General features: G+C 40.9%; 1 protein-coding gene across 1 annotated transcript; it reads right to left on the reverse strand.

Annotated features, from left to right (window-relative positions):
• Window positions 1–26,103, reverse strand: BMP3 (bone morphogenetic protein 3). The gene is made up of 3 exons (XM_002717090.6): window positions 25,199–26,103; window positions 10,723–11,633; window positions 1–3,396 (listed from the first exon to the last, which is right to left on the reverse strand). Exons 1-3 carry the CDS (start codon window positions 25,521–25,523, stop codon window positions 3,205–3,207), a joined length of 1,428 nt encoding a protein of 475 aa, XP_002717136.1. The 5' UTR covers window positions 25,524–26,103; the 3' UTR covers window positions 1–3,204.
• Window positions 26,104–26,885: the final 782 nt, after the last annotated feature.

Raw genomic sequence — 26,885 nt, forward strand, 5'->3', positions numbered from 1 at the left:
TTCAATTAAGAAAATTTTATTTCCATACTGTATAATAAAAAGCTCTTCATTACTGGGGAAATGATACAAATTCAGCAAAGCTTATACATCAGAGGTGAAGAACCCGTCACAGTTTCATTGCGATATACCCTTGAAGTGGATTTGACAAAAGAACCAAATCTTATTTTGTATCTAACACCCAAAGTCAAAAGAAGCTTTTCTCCTCTTCTAAGGAAGAAATTGTTACCATTGTAGGGAGGCAACAGTCATTAAATAAATTAAAAGCATCTTTAACATTTTTCCATATACATATATAATATATACTTTTATAATTGCCATTGACTGTACAAGCATTAAATTCTCCACTAAAAACATTTACATAAACTAATGTAAAAAGCTGAAGGGAAGGCTTGGCTTTATTAAAAATGGAATTATTTTATCACTTATAAACTACATTAAGATAGAATTCTCAAGGGGAATAAAAACTATACAAAGAAGTCAGACTTACCCAAGATTTCTTGTCTAATTTCATATTTAATTTTACACATCAGGTGTGCTTAGCTATTCTCTAACTGAACCTTGATTCAACAAGATGTCAATGTCCAGATGTTAGTTACTTGTTAGCACAGAGAAAAATGAGAACAGAAAGACTAAAGTGGATAATGTAACTACATAAACATTTTTATAAGTCAGACTGATAACAATATTACATATGATTGCCTATGAAAACATTAAATGGGCAATAAGTTTTATTCAGAAATACTAAGGTAAAATAGTATCTTAATGAATACATGATTATCAGTTATTATATAGCTAAGTTATTGTAAAAATTAGTCTGGAATATTGTAGTCCTGAGATTTGAGGAATCCAATCTTCCAGTTTAGGTTCTATGATCTCAAATCTTGTAAATTGTATACTATTTGCACAAGTTACAACAAAGTGTTTTTAACACATGGTATAGACAATGGCTGTCCCTGAACTGGAATTGAAGACCAAGTTATGTAAAGAATCTTCAAAATGACCCTGTGTGTGTGTGTGTGTGTGTGTGTGTTCTGAATGGAGAAATAGGGTAAGGAAACTGGGGGAGGGGAGATAAGGGAGGAGGGAGGAGAAAGATTTAGGGAATAGCATCCATAGATGTGGTTTTTCTTCTCATCAATGCAAATTGGACATCAGGAGATTTCTAAAATGTGTATCTAGTGATTATTCAGAAACAGTTTATAAAACAGGCACTTGCTTGAATTTCTATATTCTAAATAAATCTTTATTAATTAAAATGTTCATCCATTTACTTCAACTTTCACTACTGAAAAGTAATGTTCCTTTATTCTTTGGGAATAGAACTTATCCTCAGTTCAGTAGAGGTTCATTAGTTAGAAGATCACTCAGAAATAGTAACTGGTCAAAATTATTTCCTAAGAAATAATTGCTAAAAAGATTATTCAAGTGCTTTTATTGTGTTGTAATTTTCATGTCAATTGCTACTGATACTTGAAATAATTGATCACTTGGTATTTTGAGATTTTTTTTATTATTTAGAGGGTTTGGAACTATTATGATTTAATCTGTATTAAGTAAAGAATTGATTCAAATTAAGAAAGGTAACCAACAGACATTTGACTATAAGAAGGCTGAGAAGTGATTCTCAGAATTGCTGGAAGGTTTCATTCATGCATCTCTACAAAAAACTAAATTTAAGAACTTCATGAAAGCTACCAATGAAAATTCAATTTTCTTTATTGAAAGACAAGTATAACCAGGATATGATGGCCACATTCTGACTCATTTTTATCATAGAATTTTCCTTTCAATTTTTGACAAAAATTATTGAGAAGTAATTTCATTCTCTACCACACTTTGGATGTTTAACTTTTTGTTATCAGACAAAAAAATGACTGAGAAGAAACCATGGTATCTTAGGCCCCAGAACGTGATTCATGTTTCAGAACTGGTATGCCTTAGTCACAGGACCAACAACACCCAATCAACATTTGTGCACTTGAAGTATCAAATAGCTTCTTGTCATGGTAATCTTTTAAAGGATTTCCAATAAAATATTATTTAGACCCCAGGGATGCTATATTTATTTATACGAACACACACAAAAAATGTAGAATGCTCTTGCAGTGTTTTTCTCTCTTCAAGGAAGATGCATATGAAGTAACTGATATAATAAATCCAACATTTTAGGGTCAAAGGGCCTTCCAGTTCTAGTGGCCAGTCCCTTCCATTTTGCCAGCAGGGGCCCTAAAGACACACAGTTGACACAGTGTCTTTCACAGAAGAATTGCTCAATAAATATTTATTAAGTGATTGAACCACCCTGGATAGCTACAGGCAGAGACAGAATAAAACCTCCAGGTCTTCTGATATTAGGCAGCCTCTGAAGTGGCTTAGATCTTTCTATCATCAGGTGAGATTGACCTCAGACAAGCATCGATTGCAGATATAACGACACCAACAACAGCCTAAGGACTGAAAACACGTCTCACAAATACAGTGAGTGAAAGAGTTTAGAAATAATTTTCAAAGGCTAGAGTACAAGAGGAGATATTGCTAGCAAATAGAAATGGAAAGAAGCATCTATATTGGACTCTCTTTCCTGGTGATAATATTTAGTGAGCTTTGCTAAAATGTAGATTCCACAAACAACCAATACACTAATATTCGGCACACACTCTTCACTCAACCCACACAATGACTTGTGGTGGAAGAACAATAGTAAAACAGGATCTCAAAAACTTTTAGATAAATGCCAAAGTTGATAGAACTATTTAAAGCATGCTGAGCTGCTCAGGAAAGAAAGGCAATAAGCCTGCTTCAAAGTATGAAATGAGTCTCTATTTCCCTTTGGTCATTAGATGAGTAGAGATAAGTGATAAACTATTGTCGTTTCTCCAATCTATTTTCAAAGCCCAGTATAAAAATAAATCAGTGAATTTTCTAACAGTTCTAAAAACACTTGGAGTGATCATTTTTCTTGTGATTAAAAAAAGAAATTGATATTCATACTCATGTTTCCTAACATCTTGCTTTTAGTTACATTCAGAAACAAATACAGTCCAGTTCTTCTTTGTGGAACTCTTGAGTCTATTTGCTTATTCTCTTTTGAGTATATATATATAAAAAAAACCTTTGGAACAAAATGCATTGGCAGTGCAAAAAAGAAAACAAATCCATAAAAGTAAGGATTGATTTAAGCATTCGACTGAGTTCTTTGTCACATTATCTGCAAGCACAAGACTCTACTGTCATGTTAGGATATACTTTGAGCACTACATTCTTATTTTCATCAAAGAATAAGATACTGAGTGAAGACATCTTTTCCGGGACACAGCAAGGCTCAGGAATCCCAGGAACGACCCCCACAGCTCTCACTATACTCTGGATGGTAGCATGATTTGATGGTTTCAAAGACTAGAAAGAGAAATGGAGAAAAAAAACATGTTAGGTAGAAATGTCTTTCCATTCCTCGCAATGCCACTTCTCATCATATAAATTGCTCATTTAATAAATTCGTTTCAATAATTTAATAAAGTTTTGATATCATTAGTCATTCAGCCCTATTTCCAACACCACAACCAACAAAATAGTGATCATTTATTAACTTACTGCCACATTCCAGGCATATTATGCATAGTAGCTCTAATTCACATGATAAAACTGGCATTTCTTATGTTTTGTAAAGACTTAAAGTTTATAGGACACGTTTATGGTCAAGTATAGCTAATGAAAAAGACAGAAATTGAACCCAGTGCTCCCAGAAGAAATCATTTAATTACAAATAAATCGATACCAAAACATGAAATTAATGCTTTCTAGGATTGCTCAATAACAGCATTGCAGCAAAAATGATTCTGTATTGACCTTACATTAATCATAAGCCAGACAAGCACCCTATTTGCCAGAGATACATTATTGCCACTATTATGGTAATATTTATCCATTTTTGCTAAAATAAAACCAAACAGGTCAGAGAGCTGTTTTTATTTAATTTATTTAATAGTTGCCAAGAGGGTGAATTGGATGGAGACTCTCACCTAATTCCCTCAAACACAAGCTGGAGTTAGGAAGACCACATCATTGGCCACTTGAGGTCACTATTGTGCTACATGTTCAGTTGAGTTGTGTTCTAAGCATGGGCGATCTCCACTGGGAATAACAATCCAGGGTGCTTAAGGTTATCCCTTTGATGTAGAAAGTAAAACCAAATAAACCTGGGTGACATCGCTGCCTTGAGACAACACCAAGTGGGACTATTCACATGCATGTGAAGTGGTTTTATTGAGAGCACTCCTTACAGCTCTTCTCTACCTAAAAACAATGAAGTCACTTTTGCCCAGAACCTCATAAGAGATGTCACACTTCTCATCATCAGTTCTCTCCAATGTCTCTTTTACGGGAGCTAAGCTAGTTTTGTTTTAAACACACCTAGACACCAAAATTTGGTAAGCTGCCAGACACCAAGCCGGGTGGAAGATTTAGACACTAGTAAATTTTTAACTTAGAATTGTTCATTTTGGGACTTGGAGATATGTCCTGTATAGTTCAGAGACACCCTACCCCCATTGAATTCGTGTTTTAATTTCAACCACCTACAACTCTCAGTATGGGACACTGAAACAAGTGAAATAGTTTAGCTGGAGGAAAAAGAGATTATACAGAAAGCTGCCTTCCTATATATACAATATTTATTTATGATCAATTAGAAATGCTGGGTATAAATATCATAGCATGCTTTTTGGCAGAGACAGGAAAAATCTGATTTGTCTCATCCCATCTTTTTTTTTTTTTTTTAAACAGGTAGAGTTATAGACAGTGAGAGAGAGAGAGAGGCAGAGAAAGGTCTTCCGCTGGTTCACTCCCCAAATGGCTGCCATGGCTGGCGTTGTGCCGATCCAAAGCCAGGAGCCAGGAGCCTCTTCTTGGTCTCCCATGCAGGTGCAGGTCCCAAGCACTTGGGCCATCCTCCACTGCCTTCCCAGGCCACAGCTGGGAAGAAGAGCTGGACTAGAAGAGGAGAAGCCGGGACTAGAACTGGCGCCTACATGGGATGCCAGCGCTGCCGGCAGAGGATTAACCAAGTGAGCCATGGTGCCGGCCCCTCATCCCATCTTTTAATTTCAATGAAAAGAAATAATTTGTGTATTAGACCACAACCTTATCAGGAATAGGCAGAAATCATTAAAAAATTGGCCTAAACGATGAGCAAACTGTGTTAACTCTTTCCACTGGAGATTGTAGTTAATTGCAATTAGGGATTAGCTTTACATACTGGCAAAAGGGGCATTCTCCCCTTAAGATAAGGAATTCCATGCTGTTCTGTTTTGTATATTGCGTCGCCTGCATCATCAATACAATATGTGTCACTCACACAAACGGCAACCGGTATTACACAACAGATGTCAAGAGTTATTGCTCCTTTTCTAAAAACACGTTTGCAATCATCCACTTTCCTCTGTTACATAAAGTTGTACCGAAGATGCAGTCATCCAAACAGCTTGTCCCAATGTCCAGCTTTTCTGACTTTGTTCTGTTATTATTAATATTTAATGATTCCTATACTATTTACATTTTATGAAAAGTGGAACCTGAATTACATGTGGCCCAGGGCAGTAAATACTGCTGTGCACACGGGACATACTAAATGCTGAATAAATACTTCCCAAGTGGACGGATACAGACAAGAAATAGAGTACCCTCATTTTTACCTATTTCTGCGGAAATAATTCCCATCAACAAAAATAAAAGTTTCTGTGCAAATGACCCGGTTTAAAGAGGGAAAATATTCATGGGTGTTTCCTAGGAAAATTCCTGTCCGTTCTGTTTTTTTTCAAGCCTCAACTCAGAAGTGATAGATTCAGAAACTATGAGCATATAAGTAGTCTCCAGCGGGCCCAGCAGAATTCAGGCCCCAGCCCCTGCAGCTGGGTGGTGTGTCTTATCAGGAGCCTCTCAGGTCACAGGGGGTTTTCCCTGTTACTGTCCTGTGAAATCAAGCTGCCATTCTCAGGAGGAGCAATTCTGGCACACACGGCAGCCCCGTGCGGTGATTCACGGCTGGGAGGCATCCTGCCAGCCCGTGATTCTGGTGGTTTCTGAGTTCAGATCATGTTTCCCATGACCGTCTTCACGGAGTTCAAGGACTAGCTCAATCACGAATGCAAATATCTGCTATTTTCTTCACTGCTCTCTTTCTAAGGAGAGTGAAACACGAGTTTAGGTTAGGAATTTTTTTGCTAAAATAACTCGGTATATCAAGATTTAACATTTTTTATATTTCGTGACATTAGAATTGGAAAATCTAGGAAATTAATGGAGGGTGCACCATGTTGAATTCATAAATGTGAAATTCTTCTTTACATAGAATACTTAGTTCAAGTGCTTAACTTTCTTTCTTTCTTTCTTTGGCCATCTAATTCTATGTCTTTGCTATCCTTAGCTTTTGCACAAATTGTTTGCAAAAAATAATTTCATTCCTCAAATCCTTGTTGCCTCCCTTGGACCTCTGTTGGCAGCAATGGCTCAATCGTTTTCATTTGAAATTTCTGTTTTCAATCTCTGCGAAGGTGGTGAGGAAAGGCAAAGGCCTACAACTTGGCCTTAGCGCTGTGGGTATATTTCAACTCATGGCAGAACTCCAAGGGTCTTTCTTGGGGAGAACAGATTGGCTGTAAGGCTAGCAATCAGAAAAATCCAAACTGCAGTGTCTGTGAATGAAATCTACAGTGGTCAGGCCTGCACCTGCCAAGCTGTGTATGCTGTCCTCAAGTTGAATTTGATTACAAATGCATTAGCTGGGGAAAGTATGTCATCAGCTAAGAACCTTCATTCCTGACCTGGGCCATGGGGTTTTGCTCCACACTCTTCCAGTCCAGCCCACATGGGTGTGATATCCCAGAAACTATCTAATTGGAATCAGTGAAAGGGCAAAGCCTGGAATTTGGGAAAGGCAGAACACAGCTGTTTTGAATTACGGAACAGGTTGTCGGCTTTTGCAGACCGAGAGCTCAGCCGTGTAGAGTGGGCTTTTGCTCCGGAGGCCAAAGAAAAGGCAGGCCAACAGAGGAGTCAGGCCTAGGGGGTCTCCTCTCTGCGGCAACGTGTGTATCTAAGTCTGAAAGTTCTTTGGCACCTCCACAACTCCCCATGTGCTATGAGTGCTGATCTGGCCCGACGCTTTCATTTTCCTCTGTTATTGAGGCTCTAACTTTTATTTCAACAGCTCGCCCTGGCTTTCCTAGTGAACACTGCAGATGGTAGTGATGTTTATTAACTACCCCTCGTGTAGCAGCATCCTATGGCTTCATCTTCCCCACCTTCTAGATAACTGTACCGCTTGAAAGACACAAAGCCTGGAAGGCTTCAAGGGAACCAGCAGAAAGCTTTAAAAGCTAAGCAGTTTCACACAAGGTGATGAGAGATTGAGAACGCTTTGTAACAGCCAAACTTCCACTCTGGACTTGGCAAAAAGAACATCTTAAGCTCAGAGAGAGATCCGCACACTTATCCCTGTTATGTCTCCCTGGAGTTTGAATGCCATTCCAAGTCATGACAAATATTATGATGAGTTTAGTTGCTGCAACTGATGCTCTCCTGATTCTATTACTTGCCAAAGAGACCTCACTGGAATTGTTCACAGACTGCCGGACCCGCAGGGAGAACCCGAGTTTCAGCTTGTGGTGTCGGAAAAGGGACTAGGAACATTTAGAAAACATCTTCTTGATTCACAATGTTTATTCTCTTGATCCCTTTCCCTACATAGACTTTCTCCAGCCTCCTACACTTAAATTTCTCTGGCTATTAGTAATCATGTCAATAGCAGATATTTCCAAAGCACCTACTATGTGCAAGTCACTCTACTACCTCATTTCCCACTGCTTTTGTTATGTAGATACCTATTAGCTCTTATTATTTACTTGTTTCAAAGATGATAAAGCTAACATCTAGACGCTGACTTTTGCAGAGAACCACAGGTGGTTGAAACCAAAATTCGAGATTTAAGCAAAAGGGATTTGACCCTCAATTTTGCCATCCAACATATATTACATGGGTCAGCAACATCAGCATCACCTAGGAGCTTTGTTGGATATGCAGAGTCTCAGGCTCTATGCCTACATCCACTGATCAGAGCCAATGTAGTAACATGATCCTAGGCAATTTGCAAGCACCTTAAGGTTGATGAAGCCCTGGTATGGCCAAACATAAACACTTACTTATTCTGCCATATTTTTCTTCTTACATTTATCTCTGCTCTTCTTCACTTACCCCTTAACAATGCTAAAGTGACTGTTCCTCAAGCCAGTGAGAACTATGGTGAAGCTCTTTTGAACCTGCATCAGGACTGTGGACAGTAAAAGCACACAGAAGCAGGGGCTCAGAGCAAAGAAGCTGGGAGAGCCTGCCGAGCGTGGAGCAAGCCAACGGTCTGGAGTCAGGGACTGAGAAGCAGACTACATTAATATGGCTGCCTGGCATGGAAAGCCAAGACACCCTGGCAAAAAAAAAAAAAAAAAAAAAACCCTAAATGAAAGATCTCCGTGAGTGAGATCCCAGTGGAAAGAACAGATCATCAAAGGAGGTACCTTTCTCTGAAGGGAGGAGAGAACTTCCACTTTGACTATGACCTTGTCTAAATATGATCAGAGTCAGTGAACTCAAAAGGCTTCCATAGCCTTGGCAACTCATGACAAGAGCCTAGGGTGATTACTGACGCCATAAACAAGAGTGTCAATTTGTTGAGTCAACAACAGGAGTCACTGTGCACTTACTCCTCATGTAGGATCTCTGTCCTTAATGTGCTGTACATTGAGATTTAATGCAATAACTAGTACTCAAACAGTATTTTTCACTTTGTGTTTCTATGTGGGTGAAAACTGTTGAAATCTTTACTTAATATATGCTAAACTGATCTTCTATATATAAAGAGAATTGAAAATGAATCTTGATGTGAATGGAAGGGGAGAGGGAGCAGGAGTTGGGAGGGTTGCGGGTGGCAGGGAAGTTATGGGGGGCGGAGCCATTGTAATCCATAAGCTGTACTTTGGAAATTTATATTCACTAAATAAAAGTTAAAAAAAAAAAAGAAGTGAGGAGCAAAAGAAAAAAAATTATGGCTGCCTGGGTCTGAAAGCCGGAGCCGGGAGGAAAGAGAACAACTCCTTCCCCAGACTACCCAGACAACCTGTATTTCATGGGCTGATTTGGAAAATTCCAAGCCTCACTTAAAACCACTCATCCCAAGTTTGAAGACAGATTTTCAGTCCACTCTTGCCTCTCAATGCCACAAGGCAAGCACCACTATAAAAATAAAGATCCACCACTCGTGGTTGCTTTAATCATCTGTGCTGTGTGTACCTTTAATTGTTCTCCCAATTGAATGGGTTTTGTTTGATCAGCGAGCTGTCCTTCATGAATAGCTAGACAAGATAAGGCCCTTTATATAACTGTAAATCTGTGTCATCTTTATTTTGTGTTTAGGCTTACAAAATATTAGCCCATCAAAAGTCCTTGGCAAAGACAAGTCTCAAAAATGATAGAAATCTCATCCTTTTGAGAGCTTCTAATAAGAAAACTATTTCAATCAACTTTCTGGCCCCAGGGCTAACCCAGATTTGTGCAATTGGCCCTTTGCTTTTCTATGTGTGTTAAACTTGTCATCTCAATGATCAGAGGATTAGAACATGAAAATGCTATTTAAAGACCAATAAGCAGAGGCTGGTCACTCTTTGAGGCAAAGGACTTTTTTCTTCAATATAATTCTATAGCAAAAATTGATTCATTTCAAATAAAAAAGAAGCCATTCTATTCTTTTGTGGGATTTGGTTCCTTGAGCCATTTTCATTGTATAACAGGTATAACAGCGACTTAAACTGTTATAAGCTGAAAATGGAAGTGCAGTAATAAGCTTAACTGAGGCCAGAGGACACCAATGTATTTCACTGTGGAGTGTACAATTTACTTTCTATATTCAAGAACAGTCAAGTGGGCTTGCTGTGCAAGATGGAGGTGGGGGTTGGAGAGACATCAGAAAATACATTTGTCAGGATGCTGAGTACTCATATGATAAGGTATGGTCCCTGCTGATTTTAGAAGAGACATGGGTAAGCTCTGACCAGTCGACTGGGCCTTGGGCAGTGTTTACAGAGCCATGGTATCTTTGATATTTAGCAGGGAGGCAAGTGAGCTAAGTATCTATCTGGTGGATTTCATGAGGCTAGTTTACCTGGCTGCACCCTAATCCTGACCTCTGTGGGGACATCTCATCGCATAGGAGACTTTAATCCAAACATATTCTGCACTGAAGTCTCAGCACTACTAGCCTTTCTGTTCGCTTCCATAACAGTCACCATTCTCTGAATAACTTCTCCCAAATCAGCTTTTTATTGTCTGGGGCTTGCTTATCATGGATAGGTATAGATTCATACATGAACACATAACTGAATACATACCACGCTTGTAAGCAGCATAGAAAACACATTTTACACATACATTTTTTCATATCTCTTATACTCATATCACTTTACTTCATATCTCATATCACTTTACCTACCATTAAAGAAAAACCATGCATAGCCATATTACCTAATATATATCAGAGTGTGGTAAGGATTCTGACAGATTTTGTAAATGAAAACACACACTTATTTTCTCTCTTGCACACACACACACACACACACACTCAGTGTGTCCTTCTTTCCTCTGGAAGTGGGAAGTGAGTACAGGACAAAGAACAACAGTTACCTTTGGCATGGGGAACTGGCATGCTCCTGAGCAGTAATACGCATCAAAGGACTTGGGGGAGATAATCCATTCACTCCAGCCAATATCTGCAAAGTCTACCTTAAGGTATCTTCTGGCACAGTCCCGAGGTTCAAGCCATTGCTTTCTTCTTGCCTTCTTCAGAGTCTGCTCATCGAACTGGAGTGTCTGGCTCTTCTGATGGGGCCCCTTCCTCTGTTTCTTTTTGTTCTTACTTTTCTCAGGGGGCTGGGTCTGAAGAGTCTTGTAAGGCTTTCTCTCCTCCCATACGCCCTCCTCCTTATACTGATATTCTGCCCCAGGAAGCTCATTGTTCTGCAAAGGCAACAAGACCCCAGTAGAGCGCTTCTTTCTCCGTTCAACAGAAAGGGCAGCTCTGATGTGCCTATCCAATTTGGGCACAGAACCAGTGGGGAAATTGCGGTGTCCTTGTAAGCTTGATACTACACTTTCTGGCTCAGAAATGGCAGCGTCATTGGCATACACCAGGATATAAGGCTCTGGAGAGAGTAACATCCTCTTTGGCAGCTGGTGGGCTTTGGAGGTGATGTTAAATCCAATGAGGAACTCCTCCTTCTCCTTGGCCTTCCTCAAGAGTTGAGTGATATCTTTAGAGAGCCAGGGTGTGACATCTCGGTGAGATTTGGCTACGTCTACTGAGAGATGACCGAGGGGCTGACTTTGGTTCCTGTCCGATTTGAGAATCCATGCAGAGAGAACTATCTGAACAGGCTTCCTCTTGGCATGGTGTGAGCATCCCTGGGACACTGGACAACTCAGGTTGGTGTTTACCAGCTCTCCAGAATAGAAATACAGTGTGGCTGATAAAATATTTTCAGACTTGGTTAGAGAAGTCAGATTAAAAATATGTAGTCCCTTGCTTTCAACAGCTCCTGTAAAAGGAAAAGAAAGAGAGAGAGAGAGTAAACGGGACCCCTTACTTCTTACCACACAAATAATATTAACTCAAAATGGATCATTGACCTAATTTTAAGAACAAAAACTATAAGATTCTTTGAAGAAAATATAGGGACAAATCTTCATGACTTTGGGTTTGGTGATAGATTCTTAGACATTATACCAAAAGTGTGGCAACACAACAATAATTAAATCCATGAAACGGCTAAACTAGACTTTTGTGCATCAAAGGACATTATCAAGAAAGTGAAATTACAACTTAAAGAATGAAAGAGAATATTTATAAATTATAAATTTACAATCCAGAGTGTGTAAATAAGTTATAACTCAACAGAGAAACAAATAAAAAATGGATGAATAATTGAATATAAATTTTTCCAAAAAAGATACAGAAATGGTCAATAAGCTTATGAAAAAAATACTCAGCATCATTAGTCATATGTAAACAAAAATCAAATCCACAATGAGCTACTACTTAAATCACACTAGGAGGCTAAGACAAAACAAACAAAAACAAAAATCCCTCAGGGTGTGGAGCAATTAGACCCCCTCACATTGCTGGGGGAATGTACAATGAATGGGTCAACTTCCGTGGAAAACAGCTTGTCAGTTCCCCAAAAAGCTAATCATAGAATTAACATGTGATCCAGCAATTCTGTTCCTAGAATATATGCCAAAGAATCAAAAACAAGTACTCAATAAGTATGTTTATAGCAGCACTATTCACAGTAGCCCAAAGGCGAAAACAGCTCAAATGATTATCAGTGGATGAATGGATAAACCAATTGTGATATATTCGTAAAAGGGAGCATTATTCTACTATGGAAAGGAATGAACTACTGATAATGCTACAACATGGAGGAACCTTAAAGTACTAAATGAAAGAAGGTAGACACAAATGTTCACTCATTGTTTGATTACATCTATCTGAGATATCCAAAATAGTTACATCAAGACAAGAATAGAATGCTGTCTTCAGGGACCAGAGGTAGGAGAAATAAGAGGAAACTCTTTAAGGGTTATAGGGTTTTACTTTGAAATGGTGGAAATATTTTGTAACTAGACAGATGTAATTGTTGCACAACGTTATGGCGATATTAAATGTCATTTTACTGTTTGCTTAAAAATAGTTAATTTTATGTTGTGTGCATTTCCCTGCAATTAAGACCAAGAAAGCAAAGCAAAAACATTATGCAATCTCCTGCTTTTGAGGGTTTTTGGGTGGGGAAAAAAGAGTAAACAAGAATAAATTTAAAAGCCAGAAAAAGATTAAAGCAAGAATCAGCCATTCTTACTAATTTGTTCTTCCCTTTACTGAAGCACCATCAGTGTTTGAAATTTGTAACAGAGTAGTGGACTTAGTGGGGTGAGAACTGAGAGTTCTGGAGGCCAGCAAGACCTATTCCTACAATTATGGCAAAGTGTTGGAATAGTTTCTTATCTGAGCATGCATGGCCCAGTGGTTGTGAGCATAGGGTTTGGATTTAGACTTGCTTTGATTCAAGTGCTGGCCCAGTCTCTTCTTAACTCTGTAACTTCAGGAAAGCTAATATACTCTTTCATAAAATGGAGATAATACCTATCTTCCATGCCATCAGAATCGAGTGAGGTTTGTGTAAAGGGGTCTATGAAGAGTTTCTTAAACATAAAATATTATTGTTTCTAGTACCTGTATCCACAGCACAGGGATTATATGTTCTCCTACGTGCCTCGCACAGTGTAGAGTGCAAGATAAGGGCTGGCTAAACAGAACAATATATGTCAATATTCAGATAACAGAGCCGAAAAATAAGCCAGACATTCAAAGCTGTCAAAAAAGAAAATGCTACTGAGGAGCTTGTCTGAGGTTTACGACCTGAACTTCAAGAGAGAAATCTCTGTATATTTAATAGAAACTATTGAAATTGTTCAGTGATCTTTCCAATGCTTCAGACATAGGTATGGGAGAGAGTGACTGAGCAGGGAGGAAGGGAGGAAGGGAGGGAGAGAGAGAGAGAGAGAGAGAGAGAGAGAGAGAAACAGAATGACTGGTAAGGGCAAAAATAGGTTTCTTCTCTTAGGACCATCTAAGGAATAATCCGTGGAGCTGAGGTTGGAGCTCAGGAATCCCAGTCCTGGGATCGATCACCAGGGCCTCGCCCTCCTCCATGCACTTGTCCATATACATATTTGTCTCAGAAACACACACGCAATCGTGAAATTATGTTCTTGATCAAAAACATGTTTCAGTAAAAACAAAACATTTTTATAAAGACGTGGAAACTCAAAATGAGTTCATTGAGTCCCCAAGCACGAGGGAAGTGCAATGGGAAACATATTTCACTCGTCTTTAACATTGTGTGAAGGAAAAGGAGGAAACTGCCATTTGTGCACATTTGTATAATCCATGACACCAGGCTAATATCTTACAGACCTTTTTAACAAAGCCATGGCATCAGGGCTGCTCGGAGACTAACCTTAATTCATCCCAGTCACCGCACAATATACTATTGCTCAAATTCTCCGTCAGAAACGCAAGTTTGAAATGAAAGAAAGAGAAGTCCCTCTGTTCTAAGAATGCAGCAATCAAATCGTCGCAAACATGCCTACCTGCAGGGAACACTCAAACTCGGAGGGACATGAGGGGCAGGCTTCTCAAGCATAAACCAGTCAGGCTACTTTCTCCCATGGTTTGCTTCAAAATGTTTCATTCTTTCAATCATGTCTCTGCTCACCTTGTGACCTGCTCTTAATTAGCTTCTTTCCCTGTGTCTCATCTCCCACATTTTCTCATAAAAAACGCAGAATCGGTCCTGGTGAATCATATGGTGGCTCTGATTTTAATACAGGGCATTGTTTTGAAGTCAATGCCTCTTTCCCAGCCCCAGCTCCATACCCTCAACAGTGGTCCTCCAACAAAATAACCTAAGCTCTTTAGGTCTCCATTTGCTCATCTGTAAAATGGACACAGGGGCAGTAACTGCTGAGTAGTTCTGAAGATTAACTGAAAGATTGCAGGCAAAGCACACATTACTCAGAAAATACTCAGTGAATGATATTGCATTGTCCAGTAAGATAATGAATAGTCACTTAAGATCAGATGGAGAGGAGCTGTTCATATACGATGCATCCTGAATTCTGAAGTATTAATTTAAAAATATCACATTAATATATTTTATTTTGAGTGCATGTTGAAATGATAGCATTTGAATAAATGGTGGCTTAGTACATTATTAAAACTAATGTCACTTGTTGCTTTTTACATTTTTAAATGTGGCCACTCACATTTTAAAATTATATGTGTGGCTAAAATCTATAGCTTGAATTAAATCTCCATTGGGCAATTGTGATCCCAAGGGGCCACCAGATTTATAGTCATCCAGTCTGAAGGAAAGGATGTGGTAAAGAATTAGGATTCTGCTACACCTGATTATGCAAGCCGAACAGTAAACTGGGCAGAAGATTCCCTTCTTGCAATGCAGCATTCTTTCTTTACAAAGAATATATTAAAGATAATCTTGGTGACTTAAATTTTCATTCCAGCTGTCATCATTTCTATCTGCAAATGTCTAAGACTGATGAACTGCTCTAAAATAGAACTAAATGGGCAATCTAGCAACAAGGTCTTATGACATAGAGGTCAAACACAGCTCCAATTGTGTGACTTGTGTAGTACTCACACAGACTACCACAACCAATAAGAAACAGAGACCAAAGTAAAACAAATGTTTTACTTTACCAGATATGACATTGAACACCTACTAGGTGCTTGGCCCTTGGTGTGGTCACAGCACTGCATAAATGTTTGCTCCTGGTCACACAGTGGTACGGAAAGGATTCACAAGCATTATTCAGGTAGCTATGCCAGGATGATAATACCAGTTGTTGAAGGTGTTAAGGAAGAGCTTGGAGCAGAAGAAGAGAGATTAACTGCCCAGGGAGACAGCAGAGGGACACACAGGAAAAGTTGACTTTGATGCAGACTTTTTAAAGATAAAGGTAGATGAGAAGAATGAGAGGAGGATGATGGGAGCATGCTCTAGCCTCATGAAATGTTGTATCAATTGATGTTTTTGTATAAAGAATGTCATCAGTGTCTTCAATATAATACAGTACAATACTTCAAATAAACCCAGTTATTCAAAGTCCTAGGAAATGGCTCATTGCCCAAGTTCAGGAAAGAAATAGCCACTCCACAGCTCCTAAACCAAGGTATTAAATTATACCTGAAATTTAACGTCTTTCTTCTTCCCTGCTCTACGCAGGCTAGGGAGCCCTGCTTATTCTATATACCTTCTGCCTTTTTTAAAAAATAAGATTGATGTTTTGACTGTTCCACAAAGTGTTCTTTGATTTCTCTAGCCTATACATTATTTTGCCTTCTCTTTTGTAAGTCCATCAGTTCCTGAGTAAGTCAAAGCTCTTCTGCACAAAGTAGCCCAGCAGATGCTTAGAGAGCATATACAGTAGATGAAAAGAGCACTAGCAGAGGTGCATGGAGTTGAACAAATGAGTGCAGAGTAATAAGTCAGAATGAGATAAATACATCCATGCAAGTGGAAGTAATGACAATATGTATCCAATTACATTCATCCTTTCCCATTACCTAGATTTCATATTCATTTAACTTCTCAAATGAGAATCTTCCTTATGAACAGGAGTTTTTCACTAGGGTTCTCTCTCTACCCCATGATTTATCTATTCATACAGATATTTAAGTTTAAATGTAAGTGAATGAAAAAATGTCTTATTCACTCTTCTGGTATTCTGAAATAGGTACCACCTATTTGGAGTTATTGAATCACAAACCTGATGTTATACCTTCTAATAAATAAATAAATTTAAAAAACAAGGGTGAGTTTTATCAGGTTCCAACAAGATAGCTCACATATATTTAGGCTGCTGTCAATATTTGATACCTGGCAATATTAAGTGTATGATACGCTGAGCTAATCATATCTAAAGATACATAGTTAATTCTGGGTGCTCTCATTTTAACTAGCAGATATAGAAGAGAGCAACCAGGAAACTAATCAAAATCTTGAGGGATATTGAAACAATCTAATATGTTTGAGCTGAATACAAAGGAATATATGGCATGGAGGAAGAAAAACAGTTTAGCAATGACAAGATATTATTTTCAAATACTTGAGGGCTGCAAAGTGATTGGAGTTTTTCTTTCCAGTGTTCTAAATGAGACTGCAATCTAAAGGTGTAGTTGAAGTATTCCGCTTAACAGGGCTAAAAACTGATCAGAAGTCAATCCTCTGATGGGAGGATTCTCTTTTGGTAGGGTCAGGTGAAGGAGGGAACTTTTCATGTCCCTGCAAATAACTACAATAGGCTGTATTTCCAGCTCATCCCAAACATTTTGTATGTCAAAATATAACTGCCAATAGGTGGTGCTATTTTCCAACTGTTTGCAGGCACTAGACCAGGCTAGGTTTTCCTTGCAGAGAATACATCTGCTGAAGTCTGCTTAGGGGTTGCCACTGGCATTATGATCTCGCAGCTTAAATTTTTAGAGTCAAAGTATCTGAGATGTGAAACGGGGTTTGGAAGTCAGGTGAGTTTCTAAACAAGCCACACGTTCTCTCACACACGTGAAACATTGCACCTGCAGCTGCTTCTCTCTGGAATGTCTTTACCCAGATTTGTTTTTTCAACGCAGAAGCAGCACTCCCAGTGGCAAGCCTGCCATAACAATCTACCCTCTTGATTGGGACCCTGCCTGTATTATCATTTTCATCATACTGTTGCTCTCTAAGACCATGAACTCCCAGAAGACAAGGCCCTGTATTATATCAGACACTTCAACTCCTAGCTTGACCCTTACACACTATTCAGTAAATGCTTCTTTTATGAATAAAAGCATTTAATTCAACCTACTTAAAGTAAATGAGTGTGGAGGTAACTAGTTAACAGCTAGTTAACAATTCATTTGTTGAAGAACCCAAAGCTCAGATTGAATGCATAAAAACCTTTTTAGGAGTTTGGTTCTTAATGAAGGTGGAAGATTTACTTCTGCTTGTATTTGAAACAAGGCACCTGTGCCTGATGAAACCATGAACTTAGTTTGATAATTCAGCTCTAACTTAGGGACCCAGGACCAGCCACGTTACTGCCCCAGTTCAGTTCCTCTCCAGGGGTAGCTGGGGCGGTGTCCAGGGGGTGCTAAGGAGAAGTTCAGCTCCGTGCTGGCCCACACAGAACGTTTTCAAAGGGAATTAGGACATACAATGGAAAAGCTTGCTATGTAAAATCTGATTTTAAAACAAATAGACTCAATGAAATCTTGATGATTAGTTAAATCCCCAGGAAGCAGGGAAAACATCTTAGTCATACAGAAAATATGTAACTAAGAACAATTTTTCTCCCATTTATTTCTCAAAAAAAAAAAAAAGTACAGCTGCTAGAAAGACCAGAGGTGCCTAGGACAGGGTCCCATTCACTCACCATGGTCACTGGCTGAATATTTGCTGATGATTATGTAGTCAGGCATGCTTGGTTTTTCTATATTGCCTTCAGCTCTGAGGCACAGGCAAGATGGGAGTTTCTAAATAGAACACAAGTCATAGAATTTGTTTGACTGAATTTTATGGGATCTCAGGACAACCTCCGGAGTCCTAGTCAATTGATGGAATTTTATGGAACTTCAAAACAATCATTCTCTATCTCCAAAGTAAGTATGGCCAAAGATGATATAATGTACATTTTTCTAGAATAGTAAGATGTTCATTTATCAGTTTATTTACTGTGAACCTCCACGCAGGGGCATTCCAAGACTGTGAGCTCTTGGAGGGCCGACTCATATCCTATAAATCTTTGCATTTGTAGCACTTCACCAGTCTGGAGCTTTTAGATCCTGAGAAATATTTGTTAGATATGTTGAATAGATAACAATGTAAACTTAACAGATTCAAAAGTGTTTCCTACTTAACACCAAAGTGAAGCAGGTTCAAGTTCCCAGTCAGCTAAAGCCCTTCTTAGGTGTAAGTACTTTACAGTGTTTCCTTCCAGTTCATTAGGAAAGAATTACTACAACAGTTTTATAGGAAGACTAGCATTGCCTAACATAGAACTAGTAATCCGTCCCCTGGGAAATTCTTCCAAAATAACCTTACTTGGAAAGGACACCTTTCCTGGCTGACAGCTTTTCTAGCACCTCCTCTCATCTCTTCCTTAAGCATCTAACTCAACTGAATTAATTACACAGTGCAAGCTATTCCGGGCCTTTGCAATATGAGAATGAAATGAAGTAGAATCCCTGCCCTCCATGGCCTTGATTTGTAGGCCCCTGCTCGTGCCATCCTTGCTGCAAACCTGAGAGATCACAAACTGTAGCAACTGTGAGAGGACAAGGAGTCTTGATTGGGCTTTGAGGCCTTCTTCAGGGCAAAAGTTTTCATAAAGACACTGATAAACATTCCAAAGCAAAAGAAGCTCACCATTGTGTAAGTAAATAAACCATATGCCCATGGCGAGGTAAACTAAACGGAGTAGATGAGACCGGGAATAGTGCATTAATCAATCCTGGGTTTCAGATGCTGGTTATGATATAAAACATTCAAAACTCTAGAGACACACACTTAGCTCTCCTCCTAACTTGTTAAAACACAGACTTCTAGTCCCCACCTCTCCCCCGCCCCACCCAGTACCTCCCCAGAATTTCATTCAGAAGGTCTGGTGTGAGCTGGAGAATTTCTAACAAGTTCTAGTTGATGCTGATGCTGCTAATCCACACTTGGAGAACAACTAACTTCAAGAAATCTCTGTTCAAAAAGATTAAAACCCCATTTTGTTCAGCCATCAGAGTCAGCAGAGAAATAGTAATTTGTAATGCAATGGGATCAGTTTACCCAAACACTGTTATTCTCTCTGAGTCAAAATACAATCAAGGCATTGCATTTCCTGAGGATTCTGCTGTCATGAGAAGCTGGATCTTAAAGAGGATAGGTCACTGAAGAAGTCAATCAAGAAACCATGGTCATTTGACTCTCTGACACACAGGCTGATGTTTTAGAAAAGTGAAGATAAATGTATGCCTTTAAGGAAATCATTCCTCAAAAAGTGTTAGCCAGGACTATTTTATAAGCCAATATACTAAGATACAACCCACTATTAAAATGTGAATAGAGTAGCAGTTTTATTGGTTACCAAATATACTCCCTAACTGAGGGCTTTTTGGTTATATCGACATCATTTACAACTGTCCAAAGTTGATAGCATCCTGATATACTTGTGTCACTCATTAACAGTATATCAATATATCAACTAGAACAGGTATTTGAGATGCACACATCTCATATCAGAGTGCCTGGGTTCAAGCAGTGTCTCTGCTTCCAACTTCAGCTTCTTGCTAATGCACGCCCTGGAAAGCAACAGGTGCTGGCTCAAATACTTAGGTTCCTGCCACCCACATGGGAGACCTGGATTGAGTTCCAGGCCTGGCCCAGTCCTGGGCATTTGGGGAAGTGAATCAGTGGATGGATGGTCTTTCTCTCTCTGCTTCTCTGTCTCTATGCCTTTCAAATAAATATGTAATGGAATATAATTCTATTCTCATGAACTCATATCATAATCACAAATACTCACTCAATTGAAACTTGGCATAGGAAAGCTGAAGCTGAGACAATTTGATGCCGAAGTTCTTTCCACTATTAGCATGAAAATAAAGTAATTAAGGTATAAATTGATTACTAGAATACACAAATTTAACAGATGGGAAAATCATCAAGATTTAGGGAGAAATGTTCTGATATAATAGAACAAAAATCTTAACTCACTAATAGAAAATGTAGGCCAAATTGCTCAATAGTTTTCATGAAGATTTAGAAAGGTATGATTTTTACTATTTCTATTAAATGCAATATATACTTAGGATTATATGATGGATTTGATAGATGTGTTGAGTAAATGATTCTTTCTTCAGGGTACTGATATGTATGATCTCTCCTGAGGTTCTCCACAAATAAAGTAGCTTTTCTTTTTAAGTATAATACCTACTGTGAAATAGTAAATGTTAGCCATATGGGAGAAAACAACAGAAGAAAACAGTAAGGAAACAGGACAAATAAAATTTGATGAAAGAGATTGCAAAAGTATACTGAGAGAAGTTTGTAACATGAAGCCAGAAAGACAGTCAGTATCAGTTCAAGACAAATACTAAATGGGAGGAATGAGACAGTTGTCACTCTGAATTTTGCATACCTTCTTTCTTGCCAAGTCGTGAAGTTTCTCAACCAGAGTCTTCCCAACTAAATGAACATCTTAGATCCACAATCCTCTAAAATGCTCCCTTCGGCAGCAAGTGCTCCCTTCCTAAAGGGACTCAATAGCTTCCAAAGGCTCTGAAAGTCCCACAGAAAATGAAACTGATCTTTTTTTCCAAATGTATTTGACTGTGTGACCTAAGTTTATACAACACCTGCTATCATCATCCAGACACCGTCTTTTGTGAGATTTTCTCCTAGAAAATTGCATCAGGCTATTGAAATTATTAGGTTTTAAGATGAGCTCAATATATTTGGAAAAATTATTTGGCAAAAAATAGCATGATACCCACTTCTCTTTCCATTGAAGGAAGAGTCTGACTTGTTTTAATCAATGCCTCTTCCAAACGCAAAATTTTATAATGCAAAAGTGCATCAGAGTAAGTTTGACAGTAACATCCCAATTCAATTTTCAGAAAAATCTGAATCAAGTACTTATGACCGTCCACTGCTTAGCTAAAATGTGCATATCACTCTTAATTATTTGTAAAACATATACACACATTTTAATGGGTAAATATTCCTCGAGTGAATTATCCGCTTATGGTTTTTTTCATTGACCCTTGCGGTTCCTCAGTCTCTTTGAATGCATCTAACTATACTACAAAGCTAAATTTGAATTATTTTCTATGTAATTCATTCCCTTTCTCCATTCCATTAGCGTGGATAATCAAGAATTTATGGTATTATGGATTTTTAAATGTCAGAGATTGTAAAGCTGTCTTGCCTGTTACAGTAAAAACTTCATTAAAGGCTATCATGTATTCAAAGTAGTGTTTAATTCAAAGCAGCTGCATGTAAGTTTCCTCCTCTCCAGATGTACTGTTGTCCTTTTTTTAAAAAAAAAAACCAGATAACCTGAATACTCTTTAATTTCATGTTTAATTTTTAGATGCCAAGCATTTCAAGGTAATTATGTTTTAACAAAGTTATTCTATAGCCATCTAACTCCATCAAAAATGATGCTTTCCCACTGGTCTGTGTGTTTTATAGAAACGGCTCATTTTGAAGTGATAATCATTCAACCTGTAATTATGACCTATAGCTTCCAAAGCCTATATTTCATTCTTGTACTTTAGAGACATGCCAAAGTCATAATTCTTTATACCACGCTTTGGTGATGGTAGGAAGCAATCTTCTTTAACTCACTGATGGAAAATAATCACTTTCAGGTATAGATTACCCAAATTTTTATTTTATCCATGAAATGTATGTGATTTTTTTAAAAGTTAACACATGCTCACCGAAGTGTAACATTCCATAAATAGTGACAATTTCTTAGTAAGAACAATGGTGCTTTAATTGATTTTCCTAAAGAGAGTATATTTATGATTAGGAAGCATAAAATTAAATGACTGTGGTAGTGATTAGAAATCAATGAACACAAAGGATTCAGACAGGAGAAAAGCTTCATCTAAAATATTCTCTTTTTTTCTCAGAGTAGCCAAGAACTACTTAAATACAATTAAGATTAAATTAAATTAAATGAAAATAAAATTAAAATAAAAGCTGATTTCATGTCCTCCTGTCTTCCTTCAAGATGGTGTGTTTTTAAAAGACTGGACTTCCCTGTCATCAATACTTTTTAAAAATTACCTTTTACAAAGAGTAAGATAAAACCCATCTTTATGCTAAACACTTACACATCCCAAAAAGCTTATGAGCTCTTCAGACCTAGGGTTTTGCACACCGATTGCCTGACACTGAGGGAGAAGGGGACTCATGGAAGGTGTATTTAGGATGCATGCCACCCACCATCCCCATAATGGTTTAAGTAGAAAGTAATCAGAGGGAGACCACAGCAGCTGAATTTCAACCAAAGACATACAAGGTTCAGGACAATAAATAACTTTAATCAGGTATGTTCCAAGGAGCAAATAGGTCTCTAAGGCCATAACTCAGCCTGGATAAGCACTGGGAGGGTCTGCCGGATCATATATACGGCACACCACCTGAGCTGCTCTTAACATCTGTAACATCTTTGTACAAAGCCTGTATGTCTTGAAACTTCAACAGTTTGGACTGGAAATGGTATCTAATTTATTAATGCAGACAGCATCTTTCACCTACTGTAGAACACAGGTCACAGGGCGAAGAGTATTATGGCAATGCTGATATGGAGGTAGTAAGAGGGACATACATGAAAACCTTAGCACCTTCCTGGAGTCCTGCCTTATTACAGACAGACCTGTCTTATAAAAAGGTCTTTTTAGTGCATTAGTAACTAAACCCACTTGGAAGGGGTCCAACACGAACCACCTCTCTGGGAGTCTCCAATGAGGTAACATGACACTTTAGCTTCCACAAAAACCAGTGTCTACATTTGATGAATAAGTCATTAAGACAGGCCCTAGGATGCTAAAGAGATTACTTTCCTTATCAGCACATACAGCCTTGTATATATGCTTCAAGCTGCAATTCATCATTTCAAGGCAACGCCTGGCCTCTGTATCAGAGTTTATCATTTGATGGTATCCGCCTCAAGGAGGTTGATAAGGAACACTCTGAAATTATAATGTGTGGAATGAGCTGCAGCCAAAAAAGTATTCGATGCCTGAGTTATTCAAATCCTTGTCCATGGTTCACTCAGCCTAAAACAAACAAAAAGCTATTCAATGTGTGTGAATGAAGCATACTCAAATTCCACCTCCAAACCCCTGTGGCTCATACTAAAAGTGAAAGTTGTTGTTAAAAAAAAATACTGTTGGTCTCTTGGGTGCCTATGTTATACTCTAGGAGTATAAGGAAGAACGTGGGTATCCAGCTAACAGAGGTTTAAGTATCTGCATTCTCTCCACCTCCCCTGCCCACTCCACTTCCTTCCAATTCTTGTAGCTCCTACACTGTTCCTTCATTGAGCTCTGGCCTCAGTACTGTGGTCAAGGAAACAGCAGGTTCACTGGTGTGGCCGCCTGTCAGGGCACCTTCCTCAAGTGGCTGGGATGCTCTGGGTGACACAGGGCCAGTGTCTGCTTCTGTAGGGGAGGCCAGCTCCTTACAGACCATGCTCAAGGTTGAACAAGAGTGAAACCTGCTTCAGCCCAGACTCCAGCTAAAGACTTCTGCATTAGAGGACATAATTCACATTTATTGTGAAGGCCAGTGTGCCTCTGGGCTCTACAGTGTATTTCCAGTGTCAGCCCAGGGCTTTCCTTGATGGATGCATTGGTTTCCCTTCTTTCTTTTTTTGTTCCAGGAGTCCTACATACCAAGGTTTTGGGGGGCTTTGTTTCTAGTAATTCTGACAGAATTGAAAGAGCATTGAGGCATGGCCCCCTTCCTTCAAGATTCTTGGCTATTTTTCAACGGTTCTCTGAGGACAGACTTTCCTTTATCATGTATGTAGCAAACGAAAAAAGCCTGGTGCATCCTCAAAGCCAACCAAGGGAGTTTGTGTCCAGGAAACTTTCCCGCAAGCTGTTAGCACAAGGGAGGGAAGCTGTTAGCATAAATTATTGGCTTCACCACAGGGGCTACAAGAAACCCTGTTAAGCCATGAATTTCAGTCCGCAGTGATCTGTGTTGAAAAATGGGATGAGCAGATTTTCATCGGCGGATTCCAAGAGGTGTTTACGTCCGCGGATGCTCCCTCGCATCCCTCCCCCTCCCACCCCGCTCCTCCCCGGGTGGATGGTACAAGCCCTATCTGCTCGGATGGCTTGAAGTCATCGCAACACCCCAGCACCTGTTTTTTTCTGTGCGATTGTCACCGAGGGACTGTCGAATAGAAAGCATCAACTGCAGGAGCACCGAGGGTGCGAGTTTAGGGCCGGTGCCAGATCTGGAGAGGCCACAGTCTAAAAGGCGAGGAGACGGCGTCTAAGCTCCAATGTGACTTTTCTCTCTGGGGCCCTGGGGTTGGCAGAAAATGGCATCTGCTTCTTGGCAAACATGGCTTAGCCCAGCCCAGGGGAATTTCCGCCGGCCCATTTAGGATTCATCAGCATGAGGTACCCCAGAGGTGCGCCAGGCGCCCCGCGCAGGAGGGCTCCGCGGGGCAGGAGGAGTCGCCCCTACCCCTTTCCCATGCAGGTCCTCCAGCGAACCCCCTCCGCTGCCGCCGTGCGTCTCCCTTCTCTCCTTGGACTTGAAAAACCGGGCTTACCGGGCGCGCCACTGGAACAAAGTGGCCTGGGACGGGACCAGGGGGTCCACAGGGCAGCAGCGGAGGGCGGAGAAAGGTCCCCAGGCAGCACCACCGAGCCCGGGGAGGACCAGGAGCCCGCGGGGACGCCGCGGTGGGGAAAGCCGGGGCAGACGGCGGGAGGGGGCTCACCTCGCGCACTCACCTGCTGCTCCCGCTCGGAAGCTGCGCACGGTGTTGCCTTCGCGCAGGGGCTGGGGGTGCGCGGGCTGCGAGCCCCGCTCCCGCGAGCCTGGCGTCCGTGGCGCCTGGACCCTGCCGCCACCGCTGTACCTGTCATAGAGCCGCAGCATGTGCTCGGACACCTTGTCGTGCGGCTGCAGCTCCGGGCCCGGGCCACCACCTGCCGCGCGGTCCCCTGGCCCAGCTTTGCGGAGCTCCGGGAACGGTTGCCTCGGCCTCTCCGTCCGCGCCAGGCTCACGCAGACGCAGCTCAGCCACAGACAGAGCAGCCCGCGCGCCCAGGCCATGGTCCCTGCGCGGCGTGGCGGGAGGGGGGCGGGGGACACTCCGAGGGCGCGAGGGGCCGCTGGCAGAGCCGAGGGTTGAACGCCACTCCGGCTGGGGAGAGGTCTCTCGGAGCGCAGGGCGCGGCTGGAACGCGACAGCGACAGTCTCACTTTCTGCCCCGGCCGAGCGCGGACCAGCAGGTGGGCTCCTCTCGGGCAGCGGCGCGGACCTCACAGACGCTGGGCGCTGCGGGTGCCGGCGGACTCGGACGCCGGGAAGGAGCTGCAGGTCGCCGCGTGTGTGGCCCGGGTGTTTTTGGGCGCTGTCTCTACCCTCCCTCCCCGCTTGATTTTCGGGAACACCCGGCCGAAGCGGCGGCGCTGGGGACAAGGACTAGCGGAGCGCCGGGCTCCGTGCCCGAGCGGGGTGCGCGCAGCGGTCCGTCCGGAGGGCGCTCGCTCGCCGTTTCCAGGGATTGGAGGAGACGCAGCGGTCGGTCCGAGTTTTGATTGTGGGGTGTGTGTGTGTGTGTGTGTGTGTGAGAGAGAGAGAGAGAGAGAGAGAGAGAGAGAGAGAGAGAGAGAGAGAGAGAGAGAGAGAGAGAGAGAGAGACTGACTTCGATCTTTCTTCCCGGGACTGATCTGTCCGCAGCCAAGCTGGTCCTCGCCCTCTCGGCTGCTCGGACCCTGCCACAGCACAGACGGATGCGAGGGAGGAAAACACCAGCGAACCAGCAGAGGGAGAGAGGGAGGGCGAGAAGAGGGAGTCGGGGTGGAGTGGGGGTGCTGGGGAGAGGAGCAGGAAGGGAGCAGATCCTGGAGGAAGAAGGAAAGAGTAGGAGGGACGGAGTAAATTTTTTTTTTCTTTTAATCTTTTCAAGGGCAGTGGCTATATTCGGGCTGGCAAGGAGGCAGGGGAAATTGAAGTTTCTTCCTGTTTTGTTTTCTTTTCTCTCTCTTGATTCCAAACAAATTCGTATTCCATGCTGGAACAGTATCCTCTGCCCCTTTTCTGGGCCTCTCCTGAGCGGCGTGCGGACCCCCTGCACCTGCGCCAGCGCCTGGGGCCTTGGTTGCCTTTGGCTCTGAGAACTTCCTCATTGAAGCCCCCTCTCTCCTTGTGTCTTCCTCACCGCTTGAGAGAGAATGCGTGCGACTTAATCCATTGTTAAAAACAAATGAATACATAAGAGAAGAGAGCTCGACCTCACTTAGGGCCGGGGAGGGTTCCGTGGGGAATGGAGGGATGGATGGATGCTTGCTCTTCTTCCTTGTGGAATGCAGATTAAAATACTCGCTATCATTTTACCCGCTTGCATCATGGCCTAGACACTTGTTAGTCATTGTTTCACGGTTAATACCACCAACGAAGTTCTAGAACA

Source organism: Oryctolagus cuniculus, chromosome 8 (genome assembly GCF_051225735.1).
Source record: "Oryctolagus cuniculus isolate XC-2025 breed Fujian yellow rabbit chromosome 8, ASM5122573v1, whole genome shotgun sequence".
NCBI classification, from domain to species: Eukaryota; Metazoa; Chordata; class Mammalia; order Lagomorpha; family Leporidae; genus Oryctolagus; species Oryctolagus cuniculus.